At 41.2% G+C, this 17,169-nt stretch overlaps 1 protein-coding gene across 15 annotated transcripts in view; it reads right to left on the reverse strand.

Annotated features, from left to right (window-relative positions):
* TJP1 (tight junction protein 1) overlaps positions 406–17,169 on the reverse strand; it is a 265,471-nt gene continuing 248,707 nt past the window's right edge. For 6 of the 15 annotated variants that reach the window (XM_021098843.1, XM_021098827.1, XM_021098845.1 and 3 more), the window contains 5 exons: positions 12,593–12,768; positions 8,679–9,156; positions 6,705–6,922; positions 5,155–5,298; positions 406–1,929 (listed from right to left, as the gene is read on the reverse strand). In XM_021098843.1, the coding sequence (XP_020954502.1) occupies positions 1,835–1,929; positions 5,155–5,298; positions 6,705–6,922; positions 8,679–9,156; positions 12,593–12,768 (1,111 nt within the window). In that variant the 3' untranslated portion in view covers positions 406–1,834. The remainder of the gene's footprint in view (positions 1,930–5,154; positions 5,299–6,704; positions 6,923–8,678; positions 9,157–12,592; positions 12,769–17,169) is intronic. The other 9 variants (XM_021098856.1, XM_021098836.1, XM_021098891.1 and 6 more) reach the window with 2 other exon arrangements.

Here is a 17,169-nt window from a genome sequence, read left to right on the forward strand (position 1 = left end):
ATATGCCACAGAAGCGGCCCAAAGAAATAGAAAAAAGTCAAAAAAAACCCAACAAAAAACAAAACCATTTTCTTCCCCAAAATGTAGCGACATGAGAAAACATGTTACATTTTTTGGGAAAACTGAAAGGGAGGAGACAAAATTATGTCTAAGTTGGAAGGCAAATGAACACACAAATCCACATTCACAGGTGTGGTAGGAAGACCCTGCCTGCCTCTCCTCCTGCTCTGTCCCCTCTTCAAGAGGCACTGGAGACAGGGGCTCAGGCCACACACACACACACACACCAGCCCCCAGCCAGGCCCAACGCAGCAGCAGATGACAAGGATCAATGTGCAGGATTTTAAAATAGGATTCTGAGCTTCCAGGAAATAAAAATAGTGGGCAAACAGACCAAGCCAGCACTTTATTTTAAAAAGATTTATTCTGCAGATTTAGAAATTTGAGATTTTTTTAATAACTGCAAAAGAAATTCAGTCACACCTAATGATTGATTAACAGAATGTAGTGGTGTGTTATCTAGACAGAAATCGTGCTGATGTGCCATAATAAATTGTCTATTAGTAAAAAAATACACTTTAGGGCACAGCATTGTATCACAAATTACAGTAAGGATACTTTGCAAGAATTTATTCAAACTAGAGAATTCTGAGTAACTGTATCTTTTAAATGCAGCACTTAAAAATGTAACAACTCTGTGCATTCTTTTTCTTAAAAAAATGACCTTGTGTGTGTGTCATAGAAATGCTGCTTTATTGCTGCAGAGGTCAAAGTTCAAGGCTCAAGAGGTACAGGAGAGAATACAAAGGTAGCCTTAAGAAACTTGGTTTTGTTTTATGTATAAAAAAGGTAAAGTTTATAAAAGTTAATTTACAAACCAAGAACAAAGTGGTATGCACGCATTATGTACAAGCATCCTTAAAATGTCAAAATTGTTCAAATGCATAGCCAAAAAAAGAAAACCACTGCCCCCTTTCCAAAACAAAACACCCCACTAAAACCCCCCAAATCACACCATTATTTTCTTCTGGGTGATCACACATTTCTGAAACCACCAGATCCACAACTTAATCTTTTTCATGATACAGAATCTAGATGTGCACAAAAGCCATAAAATTTTAGTAATACATAGACAGAATGATCTAAGACTTAAAAACATGAGGGTAAGGCATTCCTGCTGGTTAGTATGTCTGTGGTGATATGGTTAATTTATAGATCCAAAGAGGCCACGGAACCAGTCTCACATGCTTTGGTGTCCTTCCCTAAGAAAAATGAGTTTTCATATACAATAAGTAATTGTCCTCACTCCCCCCCACCCAAAGCTATAAATTCCCTTGCTGTACATTTCTGTTAAATCCACTATACTGGTTATATATTCTTCGAGGTGTATTTTTTAAAAGTGTGCATATTACCTCATGCATAATAAAATAAAATATATATGCCAGGCCAGGGCCATAATAAAGTCTGAAACAGTGTACTTTGGAAAGAATAGAACTCAAATGCACCCCATTTACTGGCTGCTTTTTAACGGAAATCAATATGTGAAGTTAAGCAGTGACCATATAAAAGTACAAAAATCATTACAAAGTGTCACATCTTTGAGCCTCCAGCAACACCAGAAGCTCTTCAATCCCAGACATGCGGTCTGCAGCATGTTTCTAGCCAGGTTCAGGGGCATGCTCACTCATCCTCATCAGTTCAGACACAGCTTAATACTAACAAACTGCAGTATCAATTCTAAGAAAAGTGTAATACTTCATAGAGTGGTTCCATTTCGATTTAGTAAGTTTAACCCAGTTTCACATCATTTAATCAAGTTCCTATATTTTAAGAATTAAAAGTGGTCAATCAGGACAGAGACACAGTTTGCTCCAACAAGATAATTTGGATCTCCAGGAAGACACTTGTTTTGCCAGGTTTTAGGATCACCTACGAGAGGGGAAAAAAAAAAGTTCATGTCATTAATGTTTGGTTAAACTGCTATCTCTAATGCTTTGCAATCATGGGGAAACAAACATATATATTTAGATAAAATTTTCCTCCATTCTTCAGCATACTGCACTTACACCACAATTCTTCCTGCTATATACTTCACTAGAGACTTACTGGAATCTAATGATTCAAAACATGTTGCAAAACTGAGCTTTTATTCTTTGTTTTCAAGTCACGTCTTTTCAAAAATGAGTAAGTCAGGGTGATCAAATATGCCTAGGACAGTTCCAGTCAGCCCTTGAGTCCACAATCATTAATGGCACCCTTCCCTCACTTTCAAAAGTTTGGACAAGAGTTATATGATCACCTCAATCTGAGCTGAGCATGAGAACATATTTCTCACATTCAATGACAGACCAAATGAACATTCTGTAGAATTTGGTTCCTGAAGACACTCCTTTCACCACAATAAAAAACAATCAGTTAACACTGGGCCAACAGTTTTTCAGCCCTGATCCTGCTATACAACAAAACCATTCATGGAGCTTCAAAAACTCAGTGAACTGTGTGAGACTGAAGCAGGGTCTGGACTTAGTGATTTGAGATCTGCAGCCACCACTAAGAAGCCTTCAATGTGAAGTAGGCTGGGATGGTTGTATGTCTTTGGTGAACAAGGTAAGTGACAGTCAAAGCTGCCATCTTCTGCATTACTTACAGCAAGTTCTCAGCCAGGAACAACTGTGCCCTCATGGGACAATGTCTGGAAGGGATTTTTCTAGCAGGCAGAGGCCAGGGAGGCTGCTAAACATCCCACAGTGCATGGGACAAAGAACTATCTGGCCCGGGAGTTCCCGTCGTGGCGGAGTGGTTAACAAATTCGACTAGGAACCATGAGGTTGCGGGTTCGGTCCCTGCCCTTGCTCAGTGGGTTAACGATCCAGCATTGCCGTGAGCTGTGGTGTAGGTTGCAGATGTGGCTCGGATCCCGCGTTGCTGTGGCTCTGGCGTAGGCCGGCGGCTACAGCTCCGATTCGACCCCTAGCCTGGGAACCTCCATATGCCGCGGGAGCGGCCCAAAGAAATAGCAGAAAAAAGAAAAAAGAAAAAAAAAAAGAACTATCTGGCCAGAATGACAAAAAGCCAGGGCGGAGAAACCCTGCATAGAATGAGCTGTCCATCACCTAGGCAATGCCTGAGTCCTGGTGGGCTCAGGAATTTAAAACAGATGGATTTGGGAGTTTCTGGTGGTCCAGTGGTCAGGACTAGGTGCTTTCACCACTGTGACCTGGGCTCAATGCCTGGTTTGGGAACTGAGATCTCACATTAAGCTGCTGCACGTTGCAGCCCCAAAATAAAACAAGGATTTAACTTCACAAACACTTATGGGCTTATGCAATCCTGCAGATAAACTGTTTAGGCAATGGAAAACAGTTATATCAGCTCTTTGGAAAAACTTTAGGTTCAAGATTCTTTCCAATATATTAATTTTCCTTGGAATTAAGTCAGGAGCTATCAAAATCTCCCTCTGACTTTTTAAACAGGGGTAGCAAAACATTCTAAAGCCATACAGGATTACATAAAAGTACATTCTCTTCTAGGTATACATGCTCAAATTAAACACAGGAAAAAGTTGTTTTAATCTAACAAAATAACATATTCTATGGCACAAAACTATATGAAGCACACTGGGTTTTTTGTTGTTTTTTAATATGGGGGGAAAATGACTTGTAAAACAAGCAACTACTTTAAGGACTGTTACTTTAGGGACCCCCAACCTATTTTGGATTAGAGGATGATCACAGCCCATGCTAAAACCTGACTTTCAGAATACATATTAAATGAAATTTTACTGGCATTCCCACTGTGGCGCAATGGGATCAGCGGCTTCTTGGGAGTGCTGGGACACAGATTCGATGCTTGGCCTGGCACAGTGGGTTAAGGATCTGGTGTTGCCACTGCTGTGACTTAGGTTACAACTGCAGCTTGGACCTGATCCCTGTCCTGGGAACTCCATATGCCGCAAGGTGGCCGAAAAAAACAAAGTTTTATTAATGTTAATTCATTAATTCAAACTAGGCTAATAAAATATTTTTTCAGTGGAGTCCCTGAAGAAATACAGCTTTAATATCTAGTATGTGAAAATTAATTAGCTTTTCCCAGAACAGGGTATTTGTGAATATATGTAATAGTTTATCTTGGATAGTATTTATGCTCTTTACACCACAAAAAAAAAAAAATTTTTTTTTTTTTGCTTTTTAGGGCCACACCTGAGGCATATGGAGGTTTCCAGGATAGGGCTCAAATCAGAGCTGCAGCCGTTGGCCAACACAACAGCCACAGCAACACCAGATCATTCACCTACTGAGTGAGGCCAGGGATGGAACCTTCAACCTCATGGTTACTAGTTGGATTCATTTCCACTGCGCCACAACAGGAACTCCATAACTCTATTTCATACTGTACCAAACTCAAACTGTATAATGTTCACCTGATTTATCAAAAATTCAGAACTTTAAGTTCTTTTTTTCTATATCAGGTTCAATTAAAGTGATCTATACCAAAAATGAAGTTCCAATTGACTTTAGTCTGACTTAGTCACCTAAGGAAGTGAGAAATGTGAAAACCCAATGAAAGCTATGAAATTATGATCTTGACAGCAAAAAGCCACTTAAAAATAGTGTATTAGAGAATTATTTAGAGTTTTACATGGAAAAAGCATGGCCAAGTATAATCACAGTGGAAGGTCTTTTAGCTTTCAAATTTCTCTGGTGTGTATATACATACATATACTTTGTAGAATGAGAAATTAAAGAATAGCAACCATAAATAGAAATTATTACATAAAGGAATCAAATATTGTAGTAAGAAGATGAAAATGCCTATATATATATACACACACACACATATACATATACATATATATATATATATATATATATATAGGACATTATCAGTTCTCCCACTGTACCTTACAAATTTTGATAGAACAAATCATTTGGTTGAACACCTTTGGCCCACTGTTGAAAAGGCAGAAACTTCTCTACCTTTCCATTTCATTTATGACATATGCACCAAAAGGAAATTCCAAACACTGGTGATACGTACAAGGCCACAGGAACAGAGGGAGAGATGTGCCAACCACAGAATGGGTGGCCCCGTCAGCCAAGGGTCAATCAATGATAGCCCCCAAAGCCCCCAAAGGACAGAGTGAAGACAGCGTACCCGACGAGGAGTCGGATGATTTTAGAGCAAAAGACCAACCGTCAGGAGTCATGGACGCACAGTGTGGTAAGCGCAGCTCCACGGGCTTCAGGAACTTGAGACCATGGGGCCCGCACATCACTAAGGGGCTCAGCAGGGTTTCACCTGGTGGGAGTAGGGAGAGAAGTTAGTGGCCATTTTCTTCTAGACCCACAGTCCTCCTCAACCTTCTTCTAAGCACATGCTTTAAAGTCAAATGTGGTTAGTTCTCTACAGTAGAACTGACCAAGAAAAACAGAGGACACAGCTGTAATCTAAATTTTTCTAGTAGCCACATTAAAAAGAAGAAATGGGTGAAGTCAATTTTAATATTCTATATAACCCAATATAACCAAAACATTATTTCAACATGTGATCAATATACTGAATCTTTGAAATTTATATGTATGTTCCACTTCTAGCCCAATACAATTTAAAACAGCCACATGTCAAGTGCTAAACAGCCACATGTTGCTGGTGGCCTCTGCATTCTAACACTGGATTCTTATACCATAGTATATATGCAAACATTTTACAAATGTAACTTCTAACTTGTTTTTTTTTTTTTTTTTTTTTTTTTTAATTTTATGGCCATATCCATGGCATTAGGAAATTCCCGGGCCAAGGATCAAATCCGAGCCACAACTTCAACAACAGTGGATTCTTTAATCTACTATGGTGGGCCAGGGATCAAACCTGCACCTCCATAGCGACCCGAGCTGCTGCAATCAGATTCTTAACCCACCATGCCACAGTGGGAACTCCTATCTTGTGTTTTTAGTGCTGTTTTGCTACAGACTTGGTTTAAGGGATGCATGCAAGGCCAAGATATTAGTATTCTTTCAAAATGTAATATAATGAGCTAGAATCTGTTATTTAAGGAGTCAAGCACTGCTAAAATATTCTAAAAGAAGTTGTAACATGGTTCATCATCATACACCCTGATGACGCCACAAAGATTATAAAAGTGAGAGCACTCCGAGATTCCTGAAGCAGCTCAGATGTGCACTGCCACACCAGGGGGATGGTGCCCTCCCTCTGCTGCATGCTCACTCAAGCCAGATCTGGAGGCAGAGGAAGACGTGACCCAAGAGACTTACCTTCTAGTTAGGTGATAGGCAAGAGCAAAGCCTTTTTTGAGTGGGCATTACCTAATCCATCTCCAAAGATGGAAGATGTGAAAAGTTCAAAGACAAATGCAGAGAATCGGCTCAGACTGCCTAACAGGCAGAGAAATGCCCAATGACCCATCTCCTTCCATCACTGTCACTTTTGCAGTGGCAATAAAGCAGGCTGTGGGGAAGGTCTAGTGCTCACCCCTCCCTCCCCAGCCTTACTGCAGGACACTCACTGCATGCCGGTACCACCACCCCATAGCACACCCTCCATGGTGCTCATGTGAGAAGCCCACCCTCACAGAAGGATCCTGAGGTTGGCTAGAGTGGCAACAGAAAAGAGTAGCCTAGCCAGTTGACCGAGCACACAGGGCACCTCGTGTTATTAGAACTGAGTAGAAAATTAAACACACTTGCCTTTCTCCTTATCTAAAGGTGGGAGGATGCTGTTGTCTCGGCAGACCTTGAAATAGATTTCCTGCTCAATTCCCTCAGGAATAGCTCCCTGTGGGATAATTATGCTAACGCCAGTTTCTATGGAGCTCAACACCCCGCCGTTGCTGTTAAACACGCCTCGGGCTGTGGCCACCACGGTGTGACCATCCTCATCTTCATCATCTTCTACAGCTGAAGGACTGAGAGTTCAAAAATGGCTAGTGAGTACCCTCCCAGTGACATACAGGAACTCTCATTACCACTGTAACAGAACAAGTAGTTTCATTTCATGTTCATTTCTCCATATAATCAAAAAATTGCTTACTTAACAATAAGTTTTCAGTGACAGATTTTACTCATGGAGTAACTAAGCATATTCTTCCTGGAGCAATCAATTTCATTTCTGAAGATAACTGATCAAGTTACCTTTATTATTGATTTCTGCAACCAGAATGTACAAAGCCCACCTGATATTGTATATCCATGAAACTGGTATTTTAAAATTTATGGCATGTCATGGTTTAACTGGTAGCATGTTTCTTCCTTCTTAGTGAGACATAAGACAATGGTGCGTCTTACAACTAATGGTATCTTAGGTCTGACAGATACATTAACTAGGATCTCTCTCTCCTGAGGACTTTTGGTGTGCATACTCTAGCCTTTCCTTTGCACTCCCTGAGTAATAGACGCCCTTCTTCTCAAAGGCCAGATTCCTCAGTTCCATGATATAATAATAAGACTCAATATGGGCAGACAGTCCTGGAAGACTGCAGTTTGTTCCCCTGGTACACAGATACCCAAGGGAGAGGAGATGCGGTACCAATTTTCCCTCCAAAGTGGAGGTGCTCAGGACTCCCTGAAGTAGTTCTGACCTGGGACTAAAGGTGAGCAGAAACATGGAGAGACAACATAAAAGCCTGTGCAGGGAGCTGCAGCTTCATTCCTGTGTGGCCAGAGCAGCAGGGATGGCTCCACCACTGGGGCGGAACCACCTCAGAGCCCTGGAAGGAGCTATCTATTCCTCCTGGGCTCCCTGACTGTCATTCTCTTGGAAAGAGGTCTGTAGGGGGCCCTGGTCCTCAGTTCTGCCCAAGTGTGTGTGCCCTCTGCTGCAGTGAGTGGCCTGAAATATAACTGGGTGTGGGAGGCTAAGCTTTTGTGTGACCAGCATGGGGTTGGTTGGTCACTACGAAATGAGAACAAAGGGAGTGGACAGAGTGCAGCTCCAGGCAGGCTGGATGCATTGCATTTGCTCAGCCACTTGATCAAAACCTATGAACATTCTGAGGTTATTATGTCTTTTACTTCTTTTTAACCTCACTGTTGAATAAACAGTGGATGAGGAACATAGATACTCATGTTACTGACATAATCTTCAAATGCACATTCCTAGCTAAAGGTCAGAGATTGAGGGAAGAATAGCTGGTTGAGAGTATGGTTAAGGTCACACGCCCAGGGGCTGAATCTAGGCCTCAGCCTGGCTGTGTGACCTTGAGGAAACTGGTAAAACAGAATAATCACAATACCTGACCATATATGAATATCAGTTTTATTAGTTTATTAACATTATCTGTGCCTCTTGTAGAACCCTGTATGTAACAGTATTCATTCCACATTTCGGACAATACTATTCAGCTTAAAGTTTGAGTTAAAATTTAAAATTATCCTTCAGGAGTTCCTGTCATGGTGCAGCGGAAACGAATCCAACTAAGAACCATGAGGTTGCGGGTTCGACACCTGACTTGCTCAGTGGGTTAACGATCTTGTGTTGCTGTGGCGGTGGCATAGGCTGGCAGCTGTGGCTCCGATTTGATCCCTAGCCTGGGAACCTCCATCTGCCATGGGTGCGGCCCTAAAAACCAAAATAAATAAATAAATACATAATCATTCAAGTTCCCAAAACCAAATCTAACTCATGTGAGACACATCAGGCCAAGAAAAAGGCAAAACTCTTACCTCACAGGAACAGCTTTAGGCACTGTGCTGATGTTATTTACTTGATATTTAGGCTTATCTGCATGGACAGAGAACGTGTCAACGCCACTATCAAACTCAGGAGGCGGCACTGAACCATGTGTTTTCACAAGAGTTTTTGGAGAAGCAGGGGCTTTGGAAGACAATTCAGGTTTATGTATGATTTCACTTGGCAGAAGATTGTGATTGAACTTAGGGCTTTCAAACTTGCGTTCAAATGGCCGAGCAGAACTTGTGTATGGTTTTGGTGTGAATCGATTGTATGCTGGAGTGATCGTTTTCTGAGTCTGTTCGGCCCCATTGGCTGGACCTTTTTCTGGGAAACTTTTCTGGGGATAGAAAGCAGACTGAGCAGTATCTTCTCGGTTTGGTGGTCTGTAAGTTGCTGGCTTATTCTGAGCAGGAGGTGGGTCTGGTTTAGACACTAATGAGTTTTGAAAATCCAATGACACTGAATTACCTGAAAAACATACATAAATATTTTAAAAACTTTATAAGAACAGAAAATCTGTAAAAATTACTATGTTGTACATCTGAAATTAATATAAGTCAACCACACTTCAATAAGAAAAATAATAAAGTACACTGGATAGCTTGAAAAAAGAGAATTAGAAATCTGATTGTACTGGTTTGTGAGATGAAAAAGAGCTGTTATAATAGGTCAGGAATAAAATCTATCCAGATGAGTAATTCATTCATGAAAGTATCAACAAACTATATTCTGTGTGAGACTATGATATACATGATTCTGAACTAAGATTCTAGGAATAAATCTTGAAACTATTTTTCATCCATTAAGAAAAGCCTCAAACTGGAATTCCCTGGTGGCCTAGCAGCTGAAGATCTGGTGTTGTCACTGCTGTGGCTCAGGTGCAATCCCTGGCTTGGAAACTTCTGCATGCCATGGGTAAGACCAAAAAACACCTAAAACGAAACAAAACAAAAACAACCTTCCTGAAACAAGTTTTAATAGCCCTCTGATGTCTCTCCTACCTTAACTTGTCCCAGTGTCAGAGTCAATGCCTTGGGTCTGTGCCACTACAGTCTGAGGATCGCTCCTGAACCCTGGAGGCTGTGTGGGGTGCCAGAAGTTAGTGTGGACCCCTGAGAGGGTGTTAGTGCACCTGCTGCCTGGAGTCAAAGTCATGCAGCTTAGAGTCCTGACTTCCAGAGATCAGCATCAGAGCAACCCCTCTCCAATGTTCATTTAAAAAAAAAGAAAAATCAGTACTACAAAACTCAGCATAATTAGAGTTTAAAAAGAAAAGTCACAGATTGGGATAAGCTGTTTATAACATGTATAACTGATGAAAAAAATAGGATCCGAAACCTATACAGAACAGCTGTACATATGTAAGGAAGAATTAACCAACAGGAAAATGGGCAAAGAGTTGAACAGGCAAAAACACAAGTACAGCCTAACCATACAGTAAGATACTCAACATCACTACTAACTAGGAAAATGCAAAACAGAAACAAAAAATACAAAATATCATTTCACATCCATTATACTGACAAAGCTAAAAAGTTTGATAATGCCAAGTATTGGCACAGATTATGAGTAACAGAAATTTCCATGGGACTTCCCATTGTGGCACAGCGGAAACGAATCCGACTAGTATCCATGAGGATGTGAGTTTGTTTTCTGGCCTTCTTTAGTGGGTTGGGGATCCTGTGTTGCTGTGGCTGTGCCGTAGGCTGGCAGCTGTAGCTCTGATTTGACCCCTAGCCTGGGAAGTTCCATATGTCTTGGGTGTGGCCCTAAAAAGCAAAAAGAAAGGAAAAGAAAGGAAATTTCTATGTACATATATCTTCCTCAACTTCTTATTGGAGGCTGAAAGTCAAAAATGCATTTAATATACCTTACTTACCAAACTTCACAGCTTAGCCCAGCCTCGACTGAACCTGCTTAGTAGAATATTTTGATTAGCCTGCTACTGGGCAAAATCATTTAACATAAAGCCTATTTTACAATAAAGTAATAGTGTTGAATATCTCAGGTGATCTATTGAATACTGTAAAAAAAAAAAAAAAAAAAAAAAAAGAGAGGTGAAAACAGACTGGACGTCTGGTTCCAAGGAGCTTGTGAGTAAATCGATTGTTTACCCTTGTGATCATGGGTTGACTGAGGGCTATGCTCACTGCCCAGCATCATGAAGGACTGTACTGTAGATCGCTAACCTGGGAAAAGATAAAAGTGCTAGTATAGTTTCTACTGAATGTATATCACTTTTGCACCACGGTGAAATCAAACTGTCATGTCAGGGACCCTCTGTACCGCTGGTGGCAGTGTAAAAGAGCACCACCCGAATTCTATGAAATAATTAAGGAAAAATAGCATCAGTGCTATACAAGCTCTTTAAGAAATGACAGAAAGAGGGAACGTGATCCAGCTCTGTTTTATGAAACTAGCACAACTTTGATACCAAAATCAGACAGGGACATCATAAGAAAAGAAAATTATAAAACCAAATTACTTGTGAACACAGTAATATAACTTAGTTTATAGTAACAGAATAAGAGAGAAAAATCTTAACTATTATCTCAGTGCACTGGCCCTCTGTACCCGCAGATGCAGAGCCTGTGGTATAGACTGTACTATACCATTCATATAAGGACTTGAGCATCCACAGATTTCAGTATGTACAGGAAAAGGGGGAGGGACGTCGGGGGTGTGTGTGTGTCCTGGGACTGGTCCCCTTCGGTTACTGACGGACAACGGCTTATGAAGAAGACATTAGACAAAATATTTCCAGCAAATTAAGAATAGAAGGGAACATCCTAAACATAATAAAGGGCATCTACAAACCCCCACAAAATAGCTAAGACATAAGGGTGAAACATTTAATCCTTTCTCCCCGAAGTGGGGAACTAGCAAAAGATGTCTATATCATCACGCCTATTCAACATTTTACTGGACATTTCAAACAGCACAAAAAGGCAAGAGAAAGAAAAGGCCTAAGATTTGGAGAAAAAAAACTTAAATCTCTGTACCTGCAGACATGTTAGTATGTAAAGAAAATCCTAACATAAACTAATATCAAGCTATAATCCTGGTATTGGACTCCTACATAAACGACAAAGAAGAACTGTTTCTGGTAGCAAAACATCAACAGGAGAATGGATGAACTGTGGTATAGCTTTAAAAGCACCAAATAAGAAGAGGGGTGATGAGACACGGAGGTAAGAGCTCCCTTTCAGGGCATGTGATGGATGCTGATCTGATAGAGCTGGGAAGGTGGTCAGAGGAAAGTGCTTTTAACCACGGAACAGGTGACTTGCACTTGTTGGAAGGATTCTGTGGGAAGGGAGAGAATGATGAAAGGAGAGACATGAAGAAAGCAGGACCGGGAGGCCCAGAGGCCCAGGAATAGAGGTCAGCATGGGTGAGGGCAGTGGTTACTGCTCAGAGACTAAAGGAGAACACATGAGCGAAACCACAAGTTGACCACCTCTGAAATGAACCTGCAGGGCCTGTATGGTATCTGTCTCATTGAAACTTTGCCAGAGAACGTAAATGCAAAGGCATGGTGCTACGGGATACACAGTATGGCTTTCCCAGATCCACGTGTGAAGATGGACATAACTATAATTTTTACAAACCAGCATTCAAATATTTAGTTTTGGACATATTGGTAAACACACAATACTTCCAGAAATTGAGCTACGTTAATAAGACAGATTTAAATCTATTGAGCTGAAAAGTGTCTGATATAATGGTCATGATCATAAAAAAGGAAGTCTACTTTTAATAAAACCCTTATTTTTCGCTGTTCTTAGCCCAGAGGTTTTGAGTATGTATTTCTTATATAAAAATCACCTTGCTTAAAAAGTACAAGAATTTAATTTGTGAGGCTGACTGTTCATGTGATCACACCAACTCCTGCGCTTCATACCTTCGCCGTGCGCCCCCTTGGCATGTACGTGGAGGCCAAGGGCAGTGCTGGGGCCGGGCTGAGAGGGCTGGCTGTACTGGGTGGGCAATGGCGGAGGAGGGGGTGTTGCCTGCAGTGGGTCATAGCGCTTCTCCCCAAACGACCTGTCTACAGCTTCAGCCTCAGCAGACTTTACCCTGTGAAAAAATTAAGGAAAGGCCAACATCTGAAAATGAACTCATTTATGAAACAAGTTCCCATTCTTCTAACTATCCCTCAGGTTTTTTTTTAATTGAGTATTTCACAATTTATTCTTATGAGTATGTGTAGCTAGGAAGCTACTCTATCAAAATACACAAACAAGTTCAACCATTCATCAGCACAAGAGATGTAAAGACAGCACAGATATTTTAAGAATATCAGTAAAACATATAGAAGATGGCAATCAAAAGGCAGATGAAATTCTGGGTATACTTGTAAGATTTAATACTGTTTTTTACAAAATATAGTAATTGTTGGTAGGTTTAACAAAATCTCCCAAATATTTTGAAAAAAATACGATTGGTCCAAATATCCTTAGATTGACTTCTGGTTTTGAATCTAAGGCACAAAGCCCTGGCTTCTACACACCAGAGAAGATGTCATAGATCAGGGGCCGGCTAGTTTTTTTTTCAGCAAAGGGCTAGACAATGAATGTGTCTGGCTTTTTGGGCCACATGGTCTCTGTCACAGTTATTCAAACTCTGCCCTAAAGCAGCCAAAAACAGTATGTAAATGAAAGGGTACTGCAGTGTTCCCATAATACTTTTAAACAAAACAAAACAAAAGAACAAAACAAAAAATGGACTTTTTTACTTCAAAGTTTGCCCGATTTGCCAGATCCATTTTTAAACAATTGGTAGAGTAGCAAATGTTTGATTTTATAAGGCTGATTTAAGTCAAATTGCGCCACATATGCTTATTTCTTCAGATTGCCAATTGTTAATATGTATCATAAAATTCACACAAAAGAAAATCTTTAAAATATGACCCATAATTGCAACACTGCCATCTGAACCTTTGCAGAGCCAAACCTGCACCGGCCTTATGTGCACAAACAGTAACACAGACATCTGAAATACACTTTCACAGAAGACTTTTGTCCAAAAGTCTAGTCTGATTATTGGCTTTCAAACTATGCTGTTATCACACTTTAAGGAATGTGGACCAAGCACTGAAGAAGATGTTAACGTCTGAAAGTGCACATGATGCCAGTGCCACGGTGAGGGACACCTCATGGAACAGCCTCACATCAATGCCAGTCTTACCACTTGACGTTCCTTTTCAAGTAGTCAGAGCTAGTGCAAGAGCCAAGAAATCTAGGTAATGGCAAAGCAAGTGCAATAGAAAAATGAAAGAAAAAGGTCAATCTGACTAAGTTTGCAGCAGAGAACTCAAATGTCATTTTAAAACAACCAAAAAATGTACAGCCACCATCTCAGCATCTTTGGTATCACTCGCTCTTGTTCAGCTGGGAATCGCTAGCCAAGAGGGACATGGAACTTAGCCAGGTCCGCCTGCCATACTTGGGCCTGTTCTGGAGCCTCACTCCTGGTACTGAATGTAGAGTGAAATAAAGGCGCAGGTACAAAGAAGTGAGGGTGAGTGCTCTATTAAAATTAAAGGGTGAGGCAGGAGTTCCCTTATGATATGAGGGGTTAAGGATCTGGAGTTGTCCCTGGTGGGAACTTCCCATGCTATGGGCACGACCAAAAAAAAAAAAAAAAATTAATTAATTAATTAAATTGCTAGGCAAAAGTTCTCAGAGTGAAAACAGAGAAAAGTGATACAACACCACAGCTAGCAGGTTATGGATGGACTGGCAAAACAAATACATACACTTGTGCACCAGGACTGTGATTAGCATACATTCCTTCTGAGCTCCAAAGCTAAGCCCCTCAGTGTGCAGAGTGCCTGCTCTGCAAATCTGCCACCTCACTCTCACAGCCTCTGTCCTCTCTCATGTACACAAAACAACCTAACCTCAATCCTGGGCTTAATTTTGTTGTTGTTGTTTTTTTAGGGCCACACCTGCGGCATATGGAGGTTCCCAAGCTAGGGGTCCAATCAGAGCTGTTGCTGCCAGCCTATGCCAGAACCACAGCAACACCAGATCAGAGACACCAGAGCCACATCAACACCAGATCCGAGCTGTGTCTGCTACCTAACCACAGCTCACGGCAACGCCGGATCCTTAACCCACTGAGCGAGGCCAGGGATCGAACCTGCAACCTCATGGTTCCTAGTCACTCTGTGCCACAACAGGAACTCCTGGGTTTAATTTTTACAAACTGAAAACAATCAACATTATTTTGAGGTTTGGAAGTCTCACATTAAGTTGAGTTTTCAGAGGTAGATACTCTAGTGACAAAACCCCACAGCTGCCCTGAAGAAGACAACTCAACCTCTGAGCTGAAAGACGTACACAGACCCAGAGGGAGACTGGTGCTCTCCCAACCCAGGGCATCCACCTCCCGGCCTCCCCAAATTTCAATCTGGCTCAATGAAACTACAGGACAGGGCGACAGCTACCTGCTTTCGGGGACATCTGTCCCATGCTAACAAGGACTTCGCCTTTCTCTAATTCCCATTTCTGGGAATGTTTTTAAATTCCTGGTGTGTTTTTAACTGGAACATAAGCACGTAATACCCGTTAGACAGTAACTTTGTTAATTCTATATTTTACTTTAGGAAATATAGACCTAGAGGCAATCTATTGGTAACAAACAGTAAACAGTTTTAAAATGTGAGAAAGGAGGTCCCATATTTTAAACTATTTTCCAACTATTTAAAGTTGTATTAATAGGGCAGAAGAGTAAAATAGCATTAGAAAGGGAAGGCTTAGAAACAACTTCCTTCTTAGTCATCTTCTAAGACCCTCAAGTCTTTCTAATTCTCTAACCATTAAATACCTATATGGGAGAATGCAGCACAGTCTCACTCCCATAACACACACTAGAGTAAACAATAGAATCAAACTAAGCCCTGAGTTAATCCATAAAGACAGATGTTATCTGTTTCTTTCATCTTGTGAAACCTCTGCCCTCAGGTAACACTGGTCCCTCCCAGGGCTGTGGTAATAAGAAGGGGACAGCTGTCACAACTGAGCACATGCCATGCCCTGTGCTGGTCTTCAGCCCCCACATCTACCAAGTGCCCAGCAGTGCTCCACACCATGTCTGAAATTTAGATAGCACAAATAAACCATTAAGTCTTCTGGGAAAACCAGATAATCCTCATTGCAGCACTCAAAGTTTGCATTTGCACTTTTCATAAAACTGCTTTCTTCTGTTAAGATTTAAATGATGACAGTGGGGAAAGGTTTTAAATCTTCACTTTAATGCTGTCTTAGAAACAAACTGGTAATTAAAATCAGGTTTTTAATACTAGAGATTTTAAAGCATATTCTAAAAGAACTTTTGCTCGATAGCAAGTGGTGACAAGTGATACATTCAGACCGTCTCAAGCATCTAATTCAGTTAAAAATCTCTGTGCTTTTAAACTCAGGCATACAAAAATGACTCCTGATGACTTTTTAAGGTCTCAACTTGGCTATGCTGAACTACAGTCCTATTTAAACAACCCCTAATGCAGGTACCCAAAGGGAGACTACCTGGATGGGTTCCCTGAGCTCAGAGAAAGCTCTGAGTTTTCCCTTCCTTCCCTGCAGATTTAGGACTTGCTTAAGTGAGGCCCCATGACTGTGCAAACAAATTGCCAGTAATAAGTCCACAACTGTTTTCATTCTTGCGGGTCTGTTGTGTTGAAGTACCCACCTGTGCCTGTGTGGGTTTACACCCCACTCTCAGTGCCAAATTCTCCATCAGTCAGGGTTCAACCAGAGAGGCAAAACTAGAATGAGATACAAACTCACATAGGCCCATGTGGGTCAACAAAACCCACAAGAAAGAAGAACAACAAAAAACCCAACAGGCAAGTAAACAGAATGACGCAGGAGAGAACAGGGAGTGAAGTTTGGGGTTCAAGAACCTCATGTTCCCCCACTGGACCTCAGTTTCCTCATGTATACAACTGGATCAGAAATCCCTAAGGTTCCCTTAAGCTCAAACAATAAAGGCCAAGTTTTTTCTTGCCATGGGGAAAAAAAAAAAAAACTTTAGTATTTTCCCTCAAACAAGGTTACTCCCAAACACACCCCTGCTTTCGTGTTTGGAAAACAAAAACAGAAAGTAGAAAGAAAGCCAGCTTTAAGGGTGCTGCAAAGAAGGGAAAGAGTCTTAAAAATCAGAGCCTTGGAGTTCCTGTCATGGTGCAGCGGAAATGAATCTAAGAACCATGAGGTTGCAGGTTCTATCACTGGCCTTACTCAGTGGGTTAAGGATCCAGGGTTGCTGTGAGCTGTGGTGTAGGTCGCGGACGCAGCTCGGATCTGGCATTGCTGTGCCTGTAGCATAGGCCGGCAGCAACGGCATCGATTAGACCCTAGCCTGGGAACCTCCGTATGCCGCAGGTGCAGCCATAAAAAGACACACCAAAAAACAAAAAACAAAAAACAGTTTACCTTCTCTTACCTTAAAACCTTTGATTTTAACATCTTT

The sequence above is a fragment of the Sus scrofa genome, chromosome 1 (genome assembly GCF_000003025.6).
Source record: "Sus scrofa isolate TJ Tabasco breed Duroc chromosome 1, Sscrofa11.1, whole genome shotgun sequence".
Classification (NCBI taxonomy): domain Eukaryota; kingdom Metazoa; phylum Chordata; class Mammalia; order Artiodactyla; family Suidae; genus Sus; species Sus scrofa.